General features: G+C 46.0%; 1 protein-coding gene across 3 annotated transcripts in view; it reads left to right on the top strand.

The window, feature by feature from the left end:
* CDS2 (CDP-diacylglycerol synthase 2) overlaps positions 1 to 26109 on the top strand; it is a 56099-nt gene that overhangs the window by 20880 nt on the left and 9110 nt on the right. For 2 of the 3 annotated variants that reach the window (XM_011280916.3, XM_045053846.1), the window contains exons 2-7: positions 18580 to 18716; positions 20584 to 20680; positions 21647 to 21744; positions 22754 to 22893; positions 24683 to 24741; positions 25394 to 25476. In XM_011280916.3, coding sequence (XP_011279218.1) covers positions 18580 to 18716; positions 20584 to 20680; positions 21647 to 21744; positions 22754 to 22893; positions 24683 to 24741; positions 25394 to 25476 — 614 coding nt within the window. Of the gene's footprint in view, positions 1 to 12867; positions 12928 to 18579; positions 18717 to 20583; positions 20681 to 21646; positions 21745 to 22753; positions 22894 to 24682; positions 24742 to 25393; positions 25477 to 26109 lie in introns of those variants that run through there. The other variant, XM_045053845.1, reaches the window with a different exon arrangement.

Genomic DNA, 26109 nt, shown 5'->3' on the forward strand with positions numbered 1-26109 from the left:
ATGTAGCTTTTACCAAATTCAAGGCAAGGAGCACTCAAGATAAAGATGAATAGTGCAGTCCCGATTTTTGAGGAGTTCGAAATCAAATCAGATTATGGAAAGTTCCCTCTTGACATAAATACACTTGGGCAACAAATGGTGTGAGAGAGGTGTAAGTAACATCCTGTGGGAACTTTATTTGTAGGAGATAAAGCTGGTGGGAAGGATGGGCTGTTTATTTCCTGGGGCTCTTCTAACAAATTACCACGAACTGGGTGATCTGAAACAACAGAAGTTTATTCTCTCACTTCTGGAGGCCAGCAGGCTGAAATGAAAGTGTTGGCCGGCCTGTACCCCTTTCAGATCTAGGGGGGATCCTGTGCCTTGCCTCTGCCCTGCTTCTGGTGACTATTGGCATTCCTTGGCTTTTGGCCACATTGCCCCTCCTCTCTCAGATTTTTCTCTGCCCCCCTCTTATAAGGGTACAAGTGACTGCATTTAGGGGCCAGAATACACCTCCTTTCAAGATCCTTAATTCAGTCACGCCGTTTGCCATATGAGGGAATATTTACTCTTCTGCAATGTAAGGTAATATCCACAGGTTCCTAGGAAGTCAATTTATATTGAGGGAGGGAGCATTTTTTTTATTCCTACTATAGATGAGAATCAGGGAAGACCTTCCTGGAGTCTTGGTGGCTTCTAAGATGGGATTTAAGGGATGAGCAGGGAGGAGAAAAGGCAAGGAGCAAGGGAGAGAAGGAAGAGTGGGATGTAATCAGGGCCAAAGTGTAGTTAGTTGTGTTTGGTGGGAGCATGTGGTGTGTGCAGAGTGTGGAGGCCCCGGAAAGGGAGGCAGTTGGTCTTTAATTCACTAGGCAAAGATGAGTGGAGGCGGGGTGTGATCAGAACTGTGCTTCATGAAGATTAATTTGGGAGTGTGTGCAGAATAAATTAGAGAAAGGAGGAATTGGTGGAGAAAGCAATTGAGAGACCAGCATAGTAGAGAGAGGTTGACGTGCAGACTTCAGCAAGGGTACTAGCAGTGGGAATGGGAATAAGGGAAGACCCTGTAAGTGAGAAGGTCACACGGTTTGAGAACTGATGAGGTGAAGGGTGGGTGGGGGGTGTTAACAACAGTTCAACTAAGTGAATTTTAAAGACTGAATTGGTTTTTCTTAAATGATTCATGAATCAGGCAGCATCCCATCTAGCAAATAGAGGGGAGCTCTGAGGAGTTGTATAGAATGGAAGGTTTTTTTTGGGAGGGGGTGCGGGGGAGAAAGTTACTAGCTAAAGAAAAGGATTGTTCCAGGCAAGTGGGGAGAAGCTGAAGGTCTTCTCATGCAGATTACTTTTCTTCATTTGGGGGATGAAGAGGGCCATGTGGCATACTTACTGCCATTGACCAGAACTTCCTGACTGCACAGTTAAGACTACATTTCTGGGGGAGGTTGAAACTGCAATTAGATTAGGTACTAAGCTCTGGTATGGGAACTTGGTGTAAGTGACACCATTTGGGGTCTGTAGTTTTCAACAGGGGTTGGAGACAGTGATGAGGATGTGCTTCCCATGGAGTACATCTCAGGTTGATTAGGGTATTGAAGGAAGACAGAAGAGCTTGTGTGGGTTGGAAAGGAGGTGATAAGTTTGGACCTATTGAGTTTGGGGTGCTGGTCAGACACGAAGGCTGAAGTGTAGTGCTGTAGCTTGGGGGAGGGGACACAACTCGTGTTATGGAGGATGAGTCCATAGAAGAGAGGCTGATGGCAGTGGAGTGATCATTAAGGATATGGTGTAGAAATACAACCCGCATTTAGGAAGTGTGGGGAGGTAGAACAGAAAAGGTGTGATTGGAGAGGAAGAAAACTAAGATGGTTTTAGTTATAAATGCAGGAAGCTGCTCAAATTTGATTAAAATGGAAAAAGGAATCCATTGGCTCATGTAAACTTAAAGACCAAGGGAATTCTAGCTTCAGGTCTAATTTAATCTGGGGTCTCAGATGTCACCAAGCCTTGGTTGCTGTCTTTCACATTACTTTTGTTTTGAGGCTTCACATGATTGCAAGATTTCCCAGCAGGTGGAAGTCCCATGGACAAAGTCATGACTTCTTCCTTGGGGCTCCAGAAGAAGTACAGGAAATCACTGTGATTAGTTTGTGTGTCCAGTGAAAAACATACAAACCATGACCCAAACATATTTATCAATATTATCAAAACATACTGGCTCTTGAATGAGATCATTTTGTCAGTAGACTAATGGTTTAAGGCACGTACAGCGGTAAGTAGGAGGAATTTGAGAATTGCTGGTAGGGATGGATGATTATTTTGTCCAAACCAGGGTTCTCTTTGTATTGAGCCAACAATTATTAGATTTCCAATATTGTTTTTCCTTCTCTGGGGCCAATTGTTGGGTATCTCTGGTCGCTTTTCCCAAATTATCGTTTGGGAGAACATCCTTTTGGAACGTGACAGAGGTTAGGCCATTAGTTTCCTTGAGAACAGTGTTTTTGGTGGAAATACCAGCAAGGTGTTTAATTTGGCCTTCAGGGAGTGAATCTGGAATGCACAGTAATCTTAACAGTAGCCAGAGCAACCAGCAGAAGTATGGCATCTGATAAATTTTGGACATAGGAACCATACTTGATTTTGTCCCCATTGCAGGTAGGGACACTTGGTTATTTCCGTAACATTCCAAAGTCACGAGTTACCCCAAAGGCATAGCAACTATCAATATAAACATTTACTGTTTTACCTTGGGCTAAGGTATAAGCTCAAGTAAGGGTTTATAACTCTGCCCTTTGGGCTAAAGTAGCTAAAGGTGAAGGTGCTGCCTCAGTGGCTTCAGAAGGAGTCGCACTAGCATTCCCAGCACAGGATTTACCATTTTCACCCTATAAATAAGAACTATCAGCAAGCCATGAAAAATTTGCATTGGTTAGAGGAGTTTCCTGTAAATTTCATGGAAATCAAAAGGTAATCTGTCAGTGTTAAGCAGTAATGAGGAGTTTCATCTGAATGCAAAATGTGGTTTTGGAATGGAACCGGAGTTTGAGCAAACCGAAAAAAAAAAAGAGACTTTATGTCTTTTTAAGGCCAAAGTGTTTTGTTTTGTTTTGTTTTGTTTTGTTTTTGTATTTTTTAAAAGATATTATTATTTTTAAGTAATTGCTACACCTAGTGTGGGGCTTGAACACAACCCCGAGATCAAGAGCCACATGCGCCACCGACTGAGCCAGCCAGGTGCCCCTAAGGCCAAAAGTTCGAACAGGTGAATGCTGTCTCCTGTGAAGAGGTTTGAGAAAGGGAGCAGAGAAGCAAATCATCTCCATGTTGTAACCAACCAGAGCCTGCAGAAGATTTTATATCTTCCAAATCAGCTTTTAAGGTTTGTAAAAAGTTAAGAAGGATTATCTGTATAACCCTGGAGCATTACTGTCCAGGTATAGTACTGTTCTTCCCAAATGAAAACAAGAAGATACTGGCTGTCCTTATCAACTGGAGACTAAAAATGCACTGTATAGAACAGTTATAGTAAAGAATTTGCTTTCAGTGTAAACAGATGTCAGTGTGTGGGGGTTAGGAACAACAGGGCATCGAGGGATAATGTTGTTATTTATTGCTCTGAGGTCCTGGACTAACCTCCATTCTTGGCTACTGGGTCTTCTCACAGATAAAATTGGGGTATCACAGGGACTAGCGCAGGGGATAATAAGACCCTGAGTCCATGGTGCCGTATTATGGGCTTGATGCCTTAAAGGGTTTCTTTTATTTATTTATTTATTTATTTATTTATTTATTTATTTATTTTTAATTTTTTTAACGTTTATTTATTTTTGAGACAGAGAGAGACAGAGCATGAACGGGGGAGGGGCAGAGAGAGAGGGAGACACAGAATCTGAAACAGGCTCCAGGCTCTGAGCTGTCAGCACAGAGCCTGACGCGGGGCTTGAACTCACGGACCGTGAGATCATGACCTGAGCTGAAGTCAGACACTTAACCGACCGAACCACCCAGGCACCCCAAAGGGTTTCTTTTTTTAGTATACTTTTGGGGAGAGGTGTTGAGGGATCTGTTTGAATATTGATGGGAGGTGCACTGTGAATTCTGCCAGTATCAGTGGAGGAATCTGCCCATAAAGGAATCTATCCCTACTGATCCAATAGGGATAAGTGCTCAGCGTCCCCAGACTCCTTTATAGTGACATTAGAGATGGAGCAAATAAAAGATGTTGAAGGGTCATTTAATTCACCTGGTTGGCAATTTGTTTTTAAGTTTATTTAGTTTTAAAGAGAGGGTGAGAGGGTGAGAGGCGGGGAGGGAGGGAGGGAGAGAGAGAGAGAGACCGACCGAAGCAGGCTCCACGCTATCAGTGCAGACCCCAGTGTGGGGCTCAGTCCCACAAACCATGAGATCATGAGTTGAAATCAAGAGTCAGTTCCTTAACCTACTGAGCCACATAGGTGCCCCGTGGTGATTTTGATTCTAGAATTATTTTTCTTTTGGGAGAAATTCTGGCATGATACTTTCCTAAGAAATCTTGGCCTAGTAAATGAATGGGGTAGAGAAATTAAGGAAAAAAGGATGGGAATCTCAAAGGGCCTAAATGGGAACAGGTGCAGAGACAGGGACCTGTTGAGGTTTATGAGAGACCCCCACTATTTGAACTGTTTTCATGCTGTGAGACAGGACCTACTTTATAGCAGTGCTGTTGAGCCCCGAGAATGCAGCTCTGGGGTCACTGAGACAAAGAGATTCATTCTTAGTCTGGAGAGTGGTTTTTCCAAGCTGATTAAGAGGGAGAACTGGGGGGGGGGGGGGGAAGAGGGAGGACTGGGAGGAGCCCCTGTAGGTTCTCAGAGCCCCGTCACTGGGAATTAAGAAGACATTGGAAAAGCTGGCTAGAGGGCTGAAGGCTTCTGAAATGCTTATGTTTGTAACGATCTTTTTTCCAGTGCCCTGGCCCTTTGCAGTGATAGCAGAAAGCCAGGGGGTTTTGGTCTGTTAGGGCCCTTCATTTGCCAGAGTAGAAAGTTGAGACGGGGCGCCTAGGTGGCTCAGTCGGTTAAACATCCAACTTCAGCTCAGGTCATGATCTCACACTTCGTGAGTTTGAGCCTCGCGTCGGGCTCTGTGCTGACAGCTCAGAGCCTGGAACCTGCTTCAGATTCTCTGTCTCCCTCTCTCTCTCTGCCCCTCCCCTGCTCATGCTCTGTCTCTCTCTGTCTCAAAAATAAATAAAAACATTAAAAAAAAAACATTAAAAAAAAAGAAAATTGAGAAAATTAGTGGTTATTCTTTTTTTTTAAATTTTTTTAACGTTTATTTATTTTTGAGACAGAGAAAGACAGAGCACGAATGGGGGAGGGGCAGAGAGAGAAGGAGACACAGAATTGGAAGCAGGCTTCAGGCTCTGAGCCATCAGCCCAGAGCCTGACGCGGGGCTCGAACTCATGGACCGCGAGATTGTGACCTGAGCTGAAGTTGGACGCTTAACCGACTGAGCCACCCAGGCGCCCCTAGTGGTTATTCTTTGAGGTGACTCCTCTAGCGTGTGAGAGAGCTTGTTTGCCAAGCTAGCTAATTCTGGAGTGGACACAATTTCCCATTTTATGCTGGTCCTTTAAAAGATCTCAGTAAACAGAGTTAAACTACCCAGGTGGATTCAGCCTCTAAAGGAAGACCAGAATCTTCTTTATAGACAAGCTGATTATAATGGTCATGAATAGGTTCATCAGGCTTTTGTGTGCAAGCCTGAGTTTTTTTCCTCAATCAGCAGGCTTGGAAAAAGCTACTGTAATTGCCCAGTGAAGATTTCCAGTGACTGTTCTAGCATCTTGCCAAAAGTTAGGGGTTTATTTCTCTAAATCCTTTAGGATGTTCTCATGGGGTTAGTTTCATCCCACATTAGGCCTGGTTCTCACCAACAAGCACATGGCCTGACTGATACAAATCTGAGAAAGCAGGGTGGTAAGTTGGAGTAACTATGTTAAATTCTCTAGCAAACGTGGGTCCTGAGTCACTTTAGGAAACTCTAACTCTGGCTTGCAGTTTGGCCTTGGTCCAGGCAGCATAAGAAATCTGGGGTTTATTCAGATCTTCAGAAGACTTAACTTTAAATTTTAATCTTTTTTAATGTTTGTTTATTTTTGAGAGACAGAGTGTGAGTGAGAGAGGGGCAGAGAGAGGGGAAGACACAGAATTCGAAGGAGGCTCCAGGCTCTGAGCTGTTAGCACAGAGCCCCATGTGGGGCTTGAACTCACCAAGGGTAAGATCATGACCTGAGCCAAAGTCAGGCACTCAACCAACTGAGCCACCCAGGTGCCCTGTTTTTTAAATTTTAATTTTTTTAATGTTTATTTATTTTTGAGAGAGAGAGAGAGACAGAGACAGAGTGTGAGCATGGGAAGGGCAGCGAGGGGAAAACACAGAATCCAAAGCAAGAAGACCTAACTTTAAAGAAGCAGGTTTTATTAGGTTCAGAAAAGGAGAGAGTGGGGAGAAGTTCAGAGGAAAAGGGAAGTTCAGTAAAAGGGTTAGTATGGGAGGGGGGTGATATAGAGAAGGTAGGGACTGAACACAAGACACATCCTGAGACACAAAAGACAGGAAGGGAAAAAGGAAGCCACAGAAGCCCTTCCCCTCCACCCCCTTTGCTTTCTTCCACTAGTCTAGAAATTGTATTTTGCAGAGCAGCAATTGGGGATTCCTGGTAATGTTTGGAAGCTTCAAAATCCCAAAAGCCTATTCAGTTTTGACAATTTTAGAGCCATGGCTATCCAATTCAGCTTTGAGAAAGTAAGTTTAGGGAGATTGAAAGTTCTCTATGATGGCCATTGAAGTTCTAAATTACTTTTAAGTTGGTCTATTTAGTTAGAAAAAGAAGCCACAGAAATCATTTTGACTTCTTTAGATGATTTGGTTGCCTCAGTTAATTTAGAAATAGTGTTTTTGCAGAAAGGCAAACTGAGAATCTTGAAAATGTTTGGGGGTCCCAATCTTGAAAATGTTTGGGGGATGCCAATTAAAATAGGCATCCCAGGGTGCCTGGGTAGCTCAGTCGGTTAAGCATCCCACTCTTGATCTCAGCTCCAGTCTTGACCTCAGAGTCATGAGTTCAAGCCCCACGTTAGGCTCTGTGCTGGGTATGAAGCCTACTTAAAAAAAAAATAAAAAAAAAAAAAAATAAAATATGCATCCCATTGAGTTCTGTCTCTAAGGAGCCACAGTTTTCTTTTTTTTAATATCTAAATATCTTTTTTTTTATAAAGATTTTTAAATTTTATTTTATTTTTTTAATTTACATCCAAGTTAGCATATAGTGCAACAGTGATTTCAGGAGTAGATTCCTTAATGCCTCTTACCATTTAGCCCACCCCTCATCCCACAACCCCTCCAGTAACCCTCTGTTCTCCATATTTAAGAGTCTCTTCTGTTTTGTCCCCCTCCCTGTTTTTATATTACTTTTGCTTCCCTTCCCTTATGTTCATCTGTTTTGTATCTTAAAGTCCTCATATGAGTGAAGTCATATGATATTTGTCTTTCTCTGACTAATTTCGCTTAGCATAATACCCTCTAGTTCCATCCACGTAGTTGCAAATGGCAAGATTTCATTCGATTGCCGAGTAATACTCCATTGTGTGTATGTGTGTGTGTGTGTGTGCATGTGTATCTTCTTTATCTTCTTTATCCATTCATCCATCGATGGACATTTGGGCTCTTTCCATACTTTGGTTATTGTTGATAGTGCTGCTATAAACATTGGGGTTCATGTGCCCCTTCGTAACAGCACACTTGTATCTCTTGGCTGGGTCGTAGGGTAGTTATATTTTCAATTTTTTGAGGAACCTCCATACTGTTTTCCAGAGTGGTTGTATCAGTTTGCATTCCCACCAGCAGTGCAAAAGAGATCCTCTTTCTCCACATCCTTGCCAACATCTGTTGTTGCCTGAGTTGTTAATGTTAGCATTTTGACAGGTGTGAGTTGATATCTCGTTGTTTTGATTTTTATTTCCCTGATGATGAGTGATGTTGAGCATTTTTTCACGTTTCGGTTGGCCATCTGGATGTCTTCCTTGGAGAAGTGTCTATTCATGTCTTGCCCATTTCCTCACTGGATTATTTGTTTTTTGCGTGTTGAGTCTGATAAGTTCTTTATAGATTTTGGATACTAACCCTTTATCTGATAGGTCGTTTGCAAAGATCTTTTCCCATTGTGTCGGTGGCCTTTTAGTTTTGCTGATTTGTTTCCTTTGCTGGGCAGAAGCTTTTTATCTTGATGAGTTCACTTTTGCTTTTGTTTCCCTTGTCTCCAGAGACGTGTTGAGTAAGAAGTTGCTGTGGCCAAGGTCAAAGAGGTTTTTGCCTGCTTTCTCCTCGAGGATTTTGATAGCTTCCTGTCTTACATTTAGGTCTTTCATCCATTTGGGGTTTATTTTTGTGTATAAGAAAGTGGTCCAGGTTAATTTTTCTGCATGTTGCTGTCCAGTTTTCCCAGCACCACTTGCTGAAGAGACTGTCTTTATTCCATTGGATATTCTTTCCTGCTTTGTCAAAGATTAGTTGGCCATATGTTTGTGGGTCCATTTCTGGGTTCTCTATTCTGTTCCATTGATCTGAGTGTCTGTTTTTGTGCCAGGGAGCCACAGTTTTCTAATTTAATTCAAGAAAACAAGTTTGGGGAGATTGGAAGTTCCTCATACTGGCCATTGGTGCCCTAAATTACTTCTGATTAAGTCCATTTGGTTATAAATGTGCATATGTAGGGACCATAGTTTTTAAATATGAAACTCACTGGGGTCCCAGAAAGGGGGCACCCTCAAAGCATTTTGATGACTGGAATCCCATTTCTTAGAGGTTTTTCTCTATAGCACAGAAAAAAATTCCTAAAAACACAGTTTCAACAGGAACAGCTTTGTTCCAGAAGGAATCAGACCAGAGGCCAGCACAGTTCCAACAAGAAGTCTGACTCTGAAAAGGAGTCAGACTGAAGGCCAAAAGAGTATTCTTATAAGAAACAGTCCTTAAAACTGATCTCAAATAAAGCCTGGAGAGCTTGGACACAAAGTGGAGCTTGAAATCTAGGAGAAAACTTACCTTCACACTCCAGAGTCAGCAAGAGAGCAGTGAGCCCCTTTGGCTCTGTGGGTACCGGCATCTTCTACCCACCAGCCTTGGAGTTTTTGGGGGATCTTTTCTGGATCCCACTTCTTACCACCAAGTAATGTTAACATTAAAAATAAAAGTCATTTTGGGGCGCCTGGGTGGCGCAGTCGGTTAAGCGTCCGACTTCAGCCAGGTCATGATCTCGCGGTCCGTGAGTTCGAGCCCCGCGTCAGGCTCTGGGCTGATGGCTCGGAGCCTGGAGCCTGTTTCCGATTCTGTGTCTCCCTCTCTCTCTGCCCCTCCCCCGTTCATGCTCTGTCTCTCTCTGTCCCAAAAATAAATAAAAACGTTGAAAAAAAAATTAAAAAAAAAAATAAGTCATTTTACCAGTAGAAATGGGTTTACTTGGGAATAACACAGACATGCAGTCAGACATAAGCAAGCTACTGGCAAAACCACAGACAAGTCCACAGAACAAACCAGAGGAATGGTCTCTTATAGAGGAGATGGAGGGAAGGTGGGAAGGCTGTTACAAACAAAAAGGCCATTGGAGTAAACGCGGAATTCAAAATATGGTGGCTTTTCATTGACTGAGTTGGGACTTTTTCTCATTGGCTGGGCTGTTGCCGGGGAGGAAGAGAACCTTTCTTCCTCCTGCTGAGGTAGTAAAGTAGTAGTGATTTGACTTGCTGACTTGCAAAGTAGTCTCTTCTTATTGGGTCTGCCCTTGACCAGGAGTGGTAGGGCATGAGAGCTTCTCCTGCTGGCCTCCTGACTTCCTTGTGAACAAGGTTTCCTTTCATTAGTTTTCGCAAACTGATAGGCATCTTAGAAAGATCCCTGGCTCTGAGTGACTGCTGAGATATGAAGGATAGATTTGAGATCTGTTTTGGCTGTGGAGTCAGCAGGATTTGGGTTCATTGTCTTTCAGTTGCAAATAATCATGAAATTCATTAGCTTAAATCATTCTCTGTCCTCGCTTCTCTGTGCCTTTCAGGTGTATGGTCATCCCAAGGCTCTCACGGAGATGCAAGCCAGTGCTGGTAGCACCTGATTTCCTTTTTCCTCAAGCTAGGGAGGGAAAGAAAGCTCAAGTGGCTCTCCATGGTCTTCTTACCAGATTCTGGAGCTATAATTTGACTGTACCATCTGAGGCCAAGTGCCCACTCTAATAAAATAGCCATGGCTTAGGCTGGGGGTAAAAATGCCTCTTCAGGAACCTGTCACTATGAAAAGGGGGGTGCAATTAAAATAATTAGCTTGTACAGGCTACTGTGTGCCATCGAGGAGGAGTGGAATGGATTTTCAGAGGGAGCCAACTGCTGTGTCCAGTACTGGGGGAGGCTGAGGAGAGAGAAATTAGGCATGACTCCCAAGTTTCTGGCTTATGCAGGATACAGATTGTGGTGTCATCAACTTGTCAGCAAGGTGAGGCCTCAGGATCAACAGTTTTGAGGACAACATCTGTAGTTCTGTTCAGGTAGTTACGTTTGAGATGCTTATGAGAACTTTTTGGTGGAAGTGCCATGAAGTATTTGGAAACAATAGTTGGGTCTGGCAGTGGGGGAGGGGTTGAGATTGGCAATATAAATGTCAGAATCTTTGGCATGGAATTAGTAATTAAAGCTAAGGGGTTGGATGGTAATATTTAGGGAGAGAATGTAATGGGTCTAGAATTGGACCAGAATTGGTCCAACATGTAGAGGTCATGTGGAGGGAAAATAGCACAGAGACTGAGAAAGAGCAGCCAGTCAGATGGAATGAGAACCCAGAAGGTAATGATCGTGGAAGCTAAGAGAGAAATGTTCCAAGGAAGAAATGGTCAACTAGATCTAATATTTAATATTGCCAAGAGGTACAGCAAGATGAATACTGGAAAGTCCATCCAATTTGACAGCATAGAGGCTATTTACTTCATGTGTTAGAAATTGAGACCGTGTTGCTTTTCTCTGCTGAGGTACTGGATATCTCAAAGTCACTTGCAGTTCAGCGATGACCTTTTTTTTTTTTTTAATTTAATTTAATTAAAATTTTTTTTGAGAGAGAGAGACAGATCGTGAATAAGGGAGAGGCACAGAGAGAAGGAGACACAGAATCTGAAGCAGGCTCCAGGCTCCGAGCTGTCAGCACAGAGCCTGATGAGGAGCTCGAACCCACCAGTGCAAGATCATGACCTGAGCTGAAGTGGGACGTTTGACCGACTGAGCCACGCAGGTGCCCCTAGCCTGTCTGCATTCTAGCCAGCATGATGGAAGAATAGTAGAAGTTCACACAACTGCTAATGACTCATTGGCCAGAATTGGAAAATGTAGTCCTGGTTCTAAGCCCAGCTGAAAATCAGGGCCTCTGTTACAATGTCTTAGGAAAGAAGAGAAGATGGATAGCGGGGCTACAACCCGGTGATACTTCATGTAGTGCTTGTTAAGAGCACAGGAAATGAGTTGCTGAGTCACCCAGCTATTTGCCAATTCAGTAAACCCCAGATCCTCTCTGACACCTTATGCAGATGTGGTAAGACCTGCTTACTGTCTTCTCTGTTGTGGGCCCCATGCCAGATGTTGGGGTACTGTGTTGAGGAAGTCAACAGGAGACCACGCTGTATGGTGTGCTCTTGAGAAATGACAGGGGGCCACTGGGGCACATAGGCAGTTAGGGAAGGTTTGGAGAGAAAGGGATCTCTTAGCCGAGATTCAAAGGCTAAGTTATAATTGACCAAAAAGAAGAGAAATAGGTGTCCATAGAAGTGATTTGCAGACTGCTCTGGGTAGGAGCAGAATGAACAAAAGACGTACAGCTGACTGTACTTCAGAATGGCCGAAAGGAATGAGGCTAGAAGGGTGGATAAGACTCGGATCTCAAAGTGGCTGGTACAACCATCTCAAAAAAGTGTAGATCTGTTCCATAGTTCAGTCTATCCTTTAGATTACCGGAAGTGGAAATTGCTCCATTTACACCGGTGCTCCAGAGGGAGTTCACAATAGGGAGCGACATGATCAGATTTTCTTGGTGCAGCGTAAAGAGTAGAGGGGAGGTAGGAGTGGACTAAAGACTGAGGGTGAGGTGGCCAGTTGAGCTGCTGCAGGTACTCAGCAGAGATGGTACTGGCTTGAATTAAGGGAGTGCCAGAGGCGACAGGAAGTAGATGCAGCAGAAAGCCTTTTTGGAGCTGGCACACAGACTGGGTGATAGATAGTTCTAGGGGCTGAGGGGGGAGCCACGAAGGATGAACGTCGCATTTCTCACTTGAGAATTCAGGAGAAAGGAAGTAGTTTGGCTTTGGACACGTGGAGGATTTTAGGTGTGGTGGGGACATCCAAGGGGAGACATCTAGTACATTTGGATGAATGAATGTGAAGCCCAAGGAGAGGCAGTTGGAGGCATCAGAGTGAACGAGGCTACTCATGGAGAGTGGGTAGTACAAGAACGAGAGCCTCAGAAGAAACCTGGCAGAACCCCCAAATCGAGAGCCAGGACGAGGAAGCTGCCAAGGAGAAGACTGCCTAAAGGAGGCCTGGCTAGAGAGGCAGCTGGGAAACAGGAAGGATGTGCTGCTTGGAAGCAAAGAAGGGGTGTGTCTCTTGTTTGGCTGATGGATGGGAGGGACTGGGCAGAGGACAGAGAGTGCAGGGTTTAGTGATTAGGTCATTGGTGAGGGGAGAGCACTTCAGCAGAGTGGCTGGGCAGGCAAGGCAGGTGGCTTGCCATGGTTGAAGAATCATGCGGTCAGAGAGGGGGATGGGGTGTCCGCAGCTCTTGCCAAAGGTTCGTTTGTGAACTAGGAAAGAGAGTGCATTGGGTGGATGAGCTGTCAAAAGCTTTTTATTGTTGAGCCTGCTCACCTGGTTGTAAGTAAGGGCCTGTGATGAGGGGGAGGAGAGGACTCCAGAGGGAGGGAGAGAGGTCAGTGTTGTGAGGTCTCAGAGGAGGCCGTAGCAAAAGGGATGTTGCATACTTGGGCGTGTGTGCAGCTGTCCTGGGAACGACTGTCCTTCAAGGGATGTGTTCTCAGCAAAGGTCCCTGGAGCTCCTTGTAAGAAGTGTTGTCTGGAGGTGAAATGGTTCATAGCCAGAGTCAGGTTTTAAAAAGCTGAGTCTCCCACGTACACGTTGTTCCATGTCCTTTCTCTGAGGTCTTTGGTCTGGGGTGCAGTCACCTGTAGAGGTAGTTTAGGTGAAGCAGTCCATCTGGAGTAGCTGAGTGCATTTTCTGTAGATCATATTATTGATAGGCTTTTGGAGGACAGGGGATAGCCATATTGGGGATGATCGTGAACTTGCAGAGTAGGACTTCTCTTTCTTGATCTTTTGTTCAAACAATTGAACTTGTCAAATAGGATTAACATTAGAAAAAGCTAGAAATATTTGCTCTTCCTAACACCACACACACACACACACACACACACACACACACACACACACAGCTACTTGGCTTTCTCAGTGAGAGGGACACTTAGGTCTCTGATATTAAGGATAAACCTGTCTCTGATAGTTTCTTTCCTGGGGATGGGTCTGTAAGTGGGGGAGTGGATTGCCCTGGCAGCTGCCACAGGGTTGAAAATGATGACAAGCCCAATATTTAGCAGAAAAGTTAGGCTCAGCCTGATGACTTTCTTCTAGGGCAAAGTTTGTGATTTGCATCTAAAGCAGTGCAAAACATAGTTTGTGTGAGTTTGGAGTCACCTAGTAAATGAAACTTATGAATCTGAATGCATTGCCAGTGGAAAGGGCAGGGTTGTTGGAAGCATAACCAGCCAGTGCACTGAGCACTACCTTTTAATGAAATTTCTCTGAAAATGAAAGAGAGGAGAAAGGGCCTAGTGGATGGTACCACTTAATTTCTTTCCTTAGTTTTTTGCTCCTCATGGGCAAACGTGAACAGAATATTAATATATTTTCTTTAGCAAGGTACAAAACTGAGTTGGCATCTGGTAAAGTAATGGGGTATGAGGTGGGGTGACTACCTTCTGCCTGGAGCCTGGTCGATACAATGCCAAGGGCTCCTGTTTACCTTGGCCACAGCCACACTTTTTTTTTTTTTTTTTTTTTTTTTTTTTGGTGAAGCTCTGACCATCACCACTTGTGGGTGTCACTGTGGAGTCTTGAGGAATAGCAACGTCAGAGGGTGGGCCCTGACACTAACTGACCACCAAAAAGGAACCTCAAAAGGACACTGCCTAGTAAGCTTTTGTAAGCCCAAGGCAGGCCTTCAGGAAATACTGGGAATTAGGAGGGAGTGGGAAGAGGTAGGGTTGTCTACTTAGAGAATAACAATGAGAATGCGTTTTTTGAGTGCTGGTCCCTCCCCAGGCCAGGAAACACCAGGCCTCCGCCCCAAGGAGCTTCACCTCCCACCCCGCAGCTCCCCACAGGCCCTCCTCACTGCCTTGTCCTTTGTTGAAAGAAGGTTCTGTGCTGTGCTGTTTTGAGCCTTAGGTCAGGGCTGGGGTTGCTTTTGAGCAGTTGTGGGCGCTGGAAGGCTGGTAGGGGAAGCCTTTTGAGCATCTATTTCTTCAAAAATGTCAACAGGTCTTAGCTGAGCCCTTGGTACCCAGGACATTACCTCTGTCCCTCATTAGACAGACTTTCTGCTTTCCCTTCAGGGTCTAAGTGAATCAGAAGGGCCTAAGAGGGAGCTTTTTTCTTTCCTTTTGAAACATTCTTTTGCTTCCTGTTTACATCAGCATCATAGGCCCCTTGGGGAATGGCTAAGGGACTGTGGAGGATGGCTGTTGATTGAGATCAAATTGGAGAGATAGGCTATCCTCCACTTAGCCTTTGTTCTGGGCCCTTGGGTTGAAAAGGAAGGAGAGGCCGCCTGGGAGCTGGGCTGAGACAGTCTGAAGCAACAAAGCGGTCTCCCCCTGCTGCCCTCCTTGCAGGGAGGAGGCCAGAATGGGACTGGGCAAGTCTGGTCCTGCTGTGAGGGCCATTGGGAGGCAGGGGGGTTCTTTCGCACTCTCGGTGCAGTCCGGATGCCTTGGCCTGTGGTGGGTCAAGTAGACTTCATTAGCTCATTGGGTCAACAAATCTTTGGGTGCCTGCTATGATCCAGGCACTTTTCAGCCAGTGGGAAACGAGCCTGTGGCCGCTGAGACACTTTTGTCTGACAGTGTGTGAGGTTTTAGCCACGTGTGCCTGACTTACTGAGTTACATACGTGTGCTGCTGGGTCCATCATAAAGCATGCACAAGAAAGAAATACAAAGGAGATAGAAGGAAGTCCTAATATTTCTTCTCACGCTTCAGTGGATTGTGTCACACACATCCCACCCACTTCAGAGAGCACTAGTAAATACTGCTGCCTCCATGTGCCAGGCCACCCCCTTCCACGGTAGCTTTGGGAAGTGGATCATTTTTGAGTTGAGGGGCCACCTATTGGATGAGTGGAGGGTGCGAAAGAGGAAGCAAGGCAGGCTGGTGCTGAGCTCACGTAATTGGTCACACACAGGCCCCAGCACGGCCTGATGGCTCTTGTGCTTTCCACTCTACCCTCCTCGGGCAGGGTACCCAGGTCGCCTGAGTTAGGTGTTTAAGGTTCTTGTGCTCCTGTCCTGTAAGCCATGGTCAGGATACTGTGGGGTGGGGTGGGGGTGCTGTTGCTCTTCAGTCCCTTTATAGTTTTCATGACTTTCATCGGTATGACATTTGATCATTCCAAGTTGTTCAGGATAAGGGATCCTCTCTCCACTGGAAGACCAGAGATCTGAGGAGTGTAATGAGCATCGCAGCTAGGTCCTGGGCCCCTTCTCCCTGACTGGCTGCCGCCTCCTCCTGCAGAAAGTCTTCCTCTCCATCTGCCTATCTTGCCATCCCCTGGAGGAGCAAGGCAGTGTACCTCTCAGCACCTCTGACTCTTGGTCCAACATGTGCCACTTTTCTCCTGGGCAAGAACTCGAGCTCCGGGTTCCTGCCTCCTCGGCCTCCCTGTCCACTATGGGAGTCACCACCAGCACTGGGCTTCTTTGACTTAGAGGCATAAGCAGCCAAAGAGGTGGTCTTAGCAGTTCAAGCAAAAGGCTTTTGCCCATGGGGTGGGGAGGAGCCAGACACTGTAACCTCCAAGTTGTCTTAAGCTTCTGTTCCCTTGGCCTGCTCTCTTGTGACATCTATACCTCAGGGAGTGGGGGGGATGGGGACTACGGTTCAGGAACCCCCAGAGCCGGCTCTCTTGCTCCCTCTCTGTCCGTGTCTTTCTGGGTTGTGCCCTTGCCCCTTGCACAGGATTTGCCCTTCTTGTCCTGACAGTTAACAGCTATCTCGTGTTCTACTTCCCATCTCAGGGTATCTCTCTGCACCTCACCCCTTCTAGCAAGGAAGGAGGGGAGTCAGGGCTATATTGCAGCACACAGTGCTGGGCTGATGCTCATAAAAGGGCATGGAAGGTCCAGAGAGACTCGGCACCCAAGTCTCTCTACCCTCCCCTGCAGAGGCTCTGCCTAGGCTCCTTCCTGCCCTTCCTCGCCTGGGGAGACCAGCAGCCTTTGTGAGTCTCCTTGACAACAGGATGGATAAGTTAAAAATAGCCTTGTGCTGGGGCACGTGTGTTCGCACATGCGCTTGCGCCTGGATACATGCCCTTTCCCATGCTGGGCTCCAGCTCAGTCCTGGTGGCTTCCGGATGCTCCTGGTGAGCATCTGTGGGAGGCCTTGGTAGAGCCCAGGTGGTCACGTGCTGAAGCTCCTGGGCTTGGGGGTCAGATCTAGATGTTACTTCGTATCATTGATGGTTGCTGCTGGGACGTGGGTGTTAATGTTAACATAAAGAATGGGAAGCTTTTCTGAATGCCTCGGTCTTCAGTCTAACTGGAGAGGGGTAATCCCGGAGGCATTGCCCTGTTTCGGAACCTCAGATGGTGGAATAGGAATAGCCCTGGGTGGAGTTTGGCTGGATCTCTTTAGGGAACCCTCACAAGGAGGACCTTTCCTGGCCCCCTTTTACAAGGTGAGGACACTGAAGTACAGAGGTACCAGTGTGGCTCAGGCGCCACCAGGCTCAGCTGTGGCAGAGTAAGGAACAGTGACCCTGTCATCAGAAGCTGTGGCTCTTTCCCTCACATCCTACTGAGGAGACCATCTTTACATCCTTTACCAAAGCCAGCTGTCTTTTTTTTTTTTTTTTTAAGTTAAAAATTTTTTGTCCAGGAAAATCCCCTGAGACGGGTGATTCTTGTCCATCCCAGTTTCCCCCATCCCCAAACCAAGGCTCCTCACCCATAAAGTGTCGGGTGTCAGGAAAAAAATGGATTCCAAGATACTTAAATAAAAGGAAGTCTAGTGGGATGAACACCTAGAAGTCAGAAGACCAGGATTAATAGGGGATTTGGGGCCAGCCATTGGACTTCTCAGAGCTCCTGTTTCTTCATTTGTAAGTAGGGATCTTCCTGTCTCCTTTCCCTTCCTTCCAGAACTCTGAGGTTCGCAGGTATGGGAAACATTCTTACAACTGTTGAGGGCCCTGCAAATACGGAGCAGTGTTGTTAGACTCTGTCTAATTTGAAGTGATTTGATTTCTCTTCCATCTCTCCTCACGGCAATGATTCTAAATTTCTGTAAGAGAGAAATGCTCTGAGTAGCAGTAGGGTCCCTAGGATTCAGAGCAGCCTGCTCCTTGGTACTTCGGATAGAGAGCCTATTGCTGGCATAGCTCTGGTCCCCTCACAGGGGCTGGCGAGCAGGGTGACTGCCTGACTTGGCCGGAGCCTGGATGGCAACTCTGTGAGTGACATCGCAGGGTCTGCTGATGCCCAGGACCAGGTGACAGGGAAAAGACAGCAACACGCCCGTCCTGGTGAGCAATACTGTGCGGCCTCTACACTCGTTGGGGCTGGCCTCCTCATGGGGTGCTCTTGTGAAGTCTGGAAGTAACACTGTGGACTCGGGGGAGTCCAGCGGGGAGCAACAGCCTGCGCATCCAGCCTTTCTCTGAGAGAGCCTGGTTCTGGGGCCACTCCGGTGGCTCTGAGAGTTCACGGCATGTTGTGGCAGAGCAGGGACTGTTCCCTGCATGATTCAGGTGCTGAGGGAGAGGGGTTTTCAGAGGTGGATATGTTTTCCTGGGTGCCAGCAGCCAAGCCCTTATAGGTAATGAGCCTGGCATTAAGGGCAGGGTCAGGAATGAGGTCCTGATGAAATTCAGGCCTGACTCCCGTTTGCCTTCTGTGGATGCAAAAGAACCCCTTTCTCCCTGTTCTGGACTGTTCCCTCCCCTGCCCCCAGTAAGGCAAGGGAAATTGAGCAGGTTGTGGCTGTCACTCATCCCCCACCCCGTGGTGCAGGCGCATGCCTTACTTCCAGCAGAGCTGGCCACCTCAGCACATGCCGGAACAGTGTTGGGATCGCTGTGAGTCCCATCTGTTCTGTCACCTGACTGTGCTATGTCCCTGAGCCCTGTTGGGGGTCTTTTCCCACAGATCTCCTATGATATGCATGTACTTCTCGGCGTGCTACTAGGCATTTTTTTTCTTTTTTTAACCTTTCATCTGTTTTTCTGCCACATAGGAATCGGAGTCAGAAGTAAAGGTAGATGGAGAGACTGCATCGGACACTGAGAGCCGAGCGGAAGCTGTTCCTTTATCCACCTCTGCAGACGATACCCCAGAGGTCCTCAACAGGGCCCTTTCCAACTTGTCTTCAAGGTAACCTGGCTTAATGTTGCAGATGCCCATGGGGGCCTCGCATCAGGTCCAAGTGCCGTGGAAGACCCGGAGCTCTCAGACAGCCTGCAGTCATATGGCACGAGCCCACTTCTGTTAAAATGTGCAGGGTGGGCCTGTTCACTTGCATTGGCCACAGTCTCCCTGCTTCTGCTCAGGGCTCCACTGAGTGTAATCTAGGGCTTAACAGCAACTACATCTGGCCCTTGAAGGGTGCTGCAGGCTGGGCTGGGAGGTGCAGTCGCCCAAGGAGGAAGAAAGTGTGGACAAAGGGGTGGTGGTGGTGGGAATGCAATCTGGTGCAGCCACTCTGGAAAACAGTATGGAGGGTCCTCAAAAGCTAAACTAGAACTACCCTACAACCCAGCGGTTGCACTGCTAGGCATTTATCCAAGGGATACAGCTGTGCTGTTTCGAAGGGACACATGCACCCCCATGTTTATAGCAGCACTATCGACAATAGCCAAAGTATGGAAAGAGCCCAGATGTCCCTCGATGGATGAATGGATAAAGAAGATGTGGTATATACAATGGAATGTTACTTGGCAATCAAAAAGAATGAAATCTTGCCATTTGCAACTACGTGAATGGAACTGGAGGGTATTAGGCTAAGTAAAATTAGTCAGAGAAAGACAAAAATCATATGACTTATATAAAGATTTTAAGAGACAAAACAGATGAACAAAAGGGAAGGGAAACAAAAATAATATAAAAACAGGGAGGGGGACAAAACAGAAGAGACTCATAAATATGGAGAACAAACTGAGGGTTGCTGGAGGGGTTGTGGGGGGGGGATGGGCTAAATGGGTAAGGGGCACTAAGGAATCTACTCCTGAAATTGTTGCACTACATGCTAACTAATTTGAATGTAAACTGTAAAAAATAAAAAATAAAATAAGATGGAAAAAACCCCAAAAAACAAAGGGGTGGTGGTGGGCAAGATTGCTGACGTAGCATGTGAAGGGCTTTGTGACTGGTGGGCAGACTGCTTTCCACAGAGGAGCCCAAGTTTCATGGTCAAAGTTTAGTTTTCCCTCTCCCACACATCCATTGTGGACATTCCTGAGATTCTTCTGGAAGAATTAAGAAATCTCAACTTGAGTGAATCCAGGGTTAAAGTGTTGGTCCCTTGAGACTCTGGTCCTCCAACACCAGCTATGTGTGTAGACTAAAAACAGAAACTATAAGACCCCAAGACATTATCTAAAAGTGTTTCTATGTGTGTGTCCCATGCACGTCTCTCTTTGAAAGGTTCTGTTGTGGTCAAGGGCATGGGTTCTAGAGCTACACTCCCAGGATTCAGATATCAGTTTAACCACATCACAACTATGTGATTTGTCCAATTCTTCCACTGTCAAGGCTAGTAGTGTTGAGTGTTAAATGAATTAATATATGCAAAATCCTTATAAGTGTGCCAGATGCGTATTTGTGATAGCTATTAATCACTGGTTAATATTGTTATCACCATAATGATACAGGGGCAGAGTGATGTAGGATTGTGCCGCAGGATAAATATGCAGTTTTTTCTTTGGATAGAAACCATCCAAGTAGATACAGAAGTAGGCACCACATTTCCCTCAGGATTTTTGCCTGATTCCTTCGTTAAGATGGAAGCTGGGTGTATTTTTCTGTAGGCCGTGGAGCACCTGCTGAGTCTGGTGGGAGTGAGGTAATGGCTCTATTGGCCCTGCTTCTGCCAGCCTGTGGCTAGTACCTCTGTGAAGGTGAAGGAGGTGTTCCTAGAAGGGATTGACCTCTCCTGCCAGAAAGAGCCCTCCCCCTTGGGTTTGTGCTTTGCTTCTTTCTGGGCTCCTAACATGTTTTCTCCTTTCTCTCTTCTCTAACTTAGATGGAAGAACTGGTGGGTGAGAGGCATCCTGACTTTGGCCATGATTGCATTTTTCTTCATCATCATTTACTTGGGACCAATGGTTTTAATGATCATTGTAAGTGCCATTTGCATGCTGTTTTAATTTTGTCTAATTTAATCTTGAGTATGGGGTTTGTGGTTGGTTCTGGGAATCAGCGGCGGGCCTGGCTCCTCAGACCACATCTGCCTTCCAGTATCTGTGACTTCTCCCTTGTCAGGAGCCAACCAGAGGGGCACTGGGATAGGCCAGTAGTATGTGGTTAAAGATCTCTTTTCACTTAAAAATTTGATGATATTATTTCAGCCATTTGATGAAACTGTGACCCCAGCTGTGACTCTGTGTGACTCTCGGGTTTGTTTCTGGTTTTCCTAGGGCCTCACTCTGGGGCTTAGGACTTGCATTTAAAAATCCCAGTCCGCAGCACTACTCTTGCAGTCTTCCCACTGTCATGGACAGGGTCAGATGACTAGCAGCTGACTGCTGAGCAAAGCAGTTGGGGCTTTTCAGGTATTCCTATTCAAAGTCAAAGGGAAGGGATTGAATCCAGGGAGGTGCAACAATAAAAAGTTAATTGAAGCTTCAGGGGTTTGTTTCTATTGCATCTACTCTGTGTGACATAAAGGACTACATTGCCAAGTCCTGCGGTGTGAGTGAGAGTGAGGAGGAGAATGGAGTCCCTGTAGGACCCACATTCTTTTAAAAAAAAATTTTTTTTAATGTTTATTTATTTTTGACAGAGAGACAGAGCATGAGTGGGGGACAGGCAGAGAGGGAGGGAGACACAGAATCCGAAGCAGGCTCCAGGCTCTGAGCTGTCAGCACAGAGCCTGATGCAGGGCTTGAACTCACAGACCACGAGATCATGACCTGAGCCAAAGTCGCACACTTAACTGACTGAGCCACCCAGGCGCCCTATAGGACTGACATTCTTAAATGTGATAGTTTTCCTTGAAGGCCCATGACCTGTGTGTGGGTTTCTGTTTCCAAAGATGGTAAGAACTGGGGAATCAGCAAGTATTTGGATTCTTTTGTGTCTTGCAGGTGATGTGTGTTCAGATTAAGTGTTTCCATGAGATTATCACTATTGGCTACAACGTCTACCACTCCTATGACCTGCCCTGGTTTAGAACCCTCAGCTGGTAAGCCGTCTAGCCCCACAGGGACCCCACAGATTTGGATGAAAAGTGTTTTGTAGTGGGTATTTACAGGCATGGTGGTTGGGTGGGCGGGGAGGGATGGCCACCAGCTCACACAGTACCTTTGAGACCCAGGTATTTTATGTGGTTGGCCTATGAGGAGTGTTTATAATAGTTACCTGGGATCTGGAAACTTCTGCACTGGCTGTATCCATGAACACGTTGGCCTTGGTATTTGGATCCGTCAGACTTTGCACAGTGACCCCCACTTTTAGACTAGCATATATTTTTTTCAATCTTTATTTATTCTGAGATAGAGCTTACACACATGTGCACACGAGTGGGGGAGGGGCAGAGAGAGAAGGAGAGAGAATCCCAAGTAGGCTCAGAGCCCAACCAGGGGCCGGAGGAAGGTTCTGAGACAGAGCGTAATTAATTGCTTAGTGAAATGATGAAATACTATATACTATGGAAATAAATGTGGGGGAGACAGATACATGTTAGGTTATATAAAGGTTTTATGAAGAAAATGGTATTTGAGCAACAAGTGAAAAAAATGGGTAAGCAAAGAGGATATTCCAGGCTGGGAAAGACAGGAACAAAGCAGACGGGTGGCAAAGCCAGAGTCAACCATTGTGATAGGTGCACAGGGTTCCTGGAAGAGTGGAAATAGGATGGGGAGGCAGGCTGAGGCACACTCTGGAAGGTCGTGTTATGGTTTGGGTGTTCTTTCATTAGGCGTGGAAACTGGACAAAAAGAGCAAAAACTGAGCCCCCAATTTGTGATACATGGAGAGGGAGTGAAAGCTGCCACAAATTCCCAGATAAACCTCTCACCTACAGAATCACCAGTAAACAGGGAACCCTGGTCTGCTTGTCCCTCTGCAAGCTGCCACCAGGGTCTCGAGGGGCAGGTGGACTCCTGCTCTGATCCCTGGAACTTTTTCACGGCCTCGCTATAAAGGAGCGGACACATGTGCCCCTCACAGCAGTGACCTGTCTTCCTTTACAGGTACTTTCTACTGTGTGTAAATTATTTCTTCTATGGTGAAACCGTGACGGATTACTTCTTCACTCTGGTCCAGAGAGAGGAGCCTTTGCGGATTCTCAGTAAATACCACCGGTTCATTTCCTTTACTCTCTATCTAATAGGTAGGCATTCAGCGGTTTACCAGTTCTTGTGTTTGTCTTGTGTTTGTATGTCCGTGGAGGAGAGGTTGGGGAATTTCTTGGTTCACGCAGTTTCGATGGTGTTAACTCTGTTCAGGGCAGCAGAGCTGAGGGCCCTGTAGCAGCTCTTGCCTAAGAAATGGGACCGAGGGCCTTGTGTAGTTGTGGGGACTTCAGTCTGTGCCATCTGACCTTGTGTCCCAGCCTCCGTCAGAGGACAGCACAACACGGTCCTGTCCTGACTCTCTTGTTGGCAGAGATTCTGCGGTGTGATCAAAACAAAAACTGTCCAGGAAGTTGGGTATAAAAACAAGCGGCTATCGCTAGGGGCGTGGCCGCATGGGGGACATTGCAGTGTAGTGGAAATTTTACCGACCTGGGTTTAAAAAGACTCTGTGACTTCACAGGAGCTGGGAGCTTAATCTTTGAATCCCTTTCATAATCTGGAGCTAAAACAGCAGGGGTACTGTGAGGGTTTAGTCAGATACATTAGAAGTTGACAAACAGTCAAACACTGTGTCCATCTAACCTCAGTCTTATCTGAGTGTTAAGTGTTCATGCTCCTGTTTTTTCATAGTTGCTCTCAAAGCCAGTTTGAGGCACATGAGAAATTTGTTCTGACCTAAATTTCCGTCTGATCTATTTTTGATCAGCTTATAGCAATACTTGTCTCTGTGAATGACACCTGGCTGTAAAATAGAAAATCCATTGCCAAGAGGTCTGCTGGGATTGAGCACAGTCAGAGAGCATGCCTCAGACCCTGAGAGTGACCCCTCACAGAGCCAGGTCAGGGGTCTAGAATAGCCACATGCTTTCTTCTGGGCAGGGCTGTTTGAGGGGCCCAGCACTCTCGTGAGTAAAAGTCTCTTTCCTTCCTGAAGGAGGTGGGGGAAGGGCGGCTGTAGACTGTTTTGCCACCATTTGGGTCAGTGTGAGAGATGCAGGGGTGGCCTTGACTCCACACCAGGTGGGTCTCCCTTAGCCAGACCTATAACTTTGGACAGGAGGAGTCAGCAAATTTTTTCTCTTTTTTAAAAAAAATTTTGTTTTAATATTTATTTATTTTTGAGAGAGAGAGAGAGAGAGAGAGAGCGCGCGCGCGCGCACACGAGCGAGTGTGAGTGGGGGAGGGGCAGAGAGAGAGAGGGAGACACAGAATCTGAAACAGGTTCCAGGCTCCAAGCTGTCAGCACCGAGCCCGACGCGGGGCTCGAACCCACAAGCTGTGAGATCATGACCTGAGCCGAAATCAGACGCTTAACCGACTGAGCCACCCAGGCTCCCTTCAGCAAACCTTTTCTTAAAGGTCCAGATAATATTTTGGCTTTGGAGGCCAAAGGGTCTTCATTGCACCTCCTCTGTTCTGGCCTTGAGCATGAAGGGAGAAGCCCAGACGACATGTAAACAAATGGGCATGACTGTGTTCCAAAAAAATTTGATTTGTAAAAACAGGCAGCTGGCTTGACCTTTGTTTGTTGACCCTTGCTCTAGGATCAAAACATTCCTATCTGGTGAACAGTGTTCTAAATTGAGTGTAGTCTGCAAGATTTAAAAATATTGCCTTCCTCTGACTGTCTCGAGGGAGTCCATTATCCCTGCTGTCATTGGAATGACTAGGATTATCCCCCTAGGCTTTGGAGTTGTACCCGGGTTAACCGCTGCCAGGGGATTGGCCAAAGGACCACTTCATGCGTCTAAAGGAAATGAGTAGGACAAAGATAATGCAGAGTGTGATTCATTTTGCCCCTTCTCTTCCTGCTCCTCAAACTAGGATTCTGCATGTTTGTACTGAGTCTGGTCAAGAAGCATTATCGACTGCAGTTCTACATGGTAAGGAAAATGTATATGTGTGTCAGAATTCTTGGCTTAAGGGAAGTTCTGCAGAAACTCGGCAGGCCTTTTATGCTTTCTGTGACAAATCAACAGTCTGGAATGCAGGCTGTTGTGTTTGCATCTAGAACCTAGAGCACGAAGGAGTGTCCCCATTTAAGTTAGGTGGCTCTGCTTCTACCTAGACCCAATCACTGTTACTTAATACACCCCAAGCAACCTCTCCACCAGGACCTGAAGGTGGCCTCCAAGTAAGGCTCAGGGTGAAGCTTCAGGCAATGCTCACGAATATCCTACCAGCTACATCGCTCCCTCAACTTGAAAACATCCCCTCACTGTGTCCCAAGCACCTAGTAAACACTTATTGAGAAAATGAGACATACCCTGGCTTTTGGAGCGTAGAAAGACTTGCTCACTAAGTGGGCCCTGTGGTTTCTACTTCTGGTGGGGACTGTAGCTGGGGGACAAAGTTACTCCCAAATGCCTGTTCTGTATCTTTTTACTTCCAATAAGACAGGTACAGAAGCAGACATTTTTTTCTACGTGTTTGTGTTATTGTTGCTGGCAGTTTTCTATTTGTTACTGGCAGTTATTTGAAGTTCCTTTCAAGGTAAACATACAGGTAAAATGTAATCTATATCTTCTTTTGCAGTTTGGCTGGACGCATGTAACATTACTGATTGTTGTAACCCAGTCACACCTTGTTATCCACAACCTGTTTGAAGGAATGATCTGGTGAGTGATGTCAGTGAGGGAGGTTTTCCCTTTTATTTTGTGGGTTTTGTCATGTACAGGTAGGCTGAGAACCCCCGCTTACAGTCTAAGCCAGGGGTTCTCACCTTGAGCTACATCAAAATCCCCTGCCGGGCTGGGTACAGCACAGATCACTTGGGTCTCACTTCTGAGTTTCTGCTTCAGTAGATTCAGTACTAAGAATTTGATTTCTAATACACTCCCAGGTGATGCTGATACTGTTGGTCAGGATCTATATTTTGAGAACTAATGTTCTATTTAAAAAAAGTTTTTTTTTTAATGTTTATTTACATTTGAGAGAGAGAGCGAGCAAGTCCAAGCAGGGGAGGGCAGAGAGAGATGGAGACAGAATCTGAAGCAGGCTCTAGGCTCCAAGCTGCCAGCACAGAGCCCAATGCGGGGCTCAAATTCATGAGCTGTGAGATCATGACCTGAGCTGAAGTCAGACGCTCAACCGACGGAGCCACTCAGGTTCCCCAAAAACTAATGTTGTAGACATTAGACATGTGCTTGTTAGCATATGGATATTTTTAATTAATTAATTTTTAAAAGTTTTCTTTTTTTTAAGTTTATTTATTTTGAGACGGAGTGCACGTGAGTAGGGGAGGGGCAGAG

Source organism: Felis catus, chromosome A3, assembly GCF_018350175.1.
Source record: "Felis catus isolate Fca126 chromosome A3, F.catus_Fca126_mat1.0, whole genome shotgun sequence".
Lineage (NCBI taxonomy): Eukaryota > Metazoa > Chordata > Mammalia > Carnivora > Felidae > Felis > Felis catus.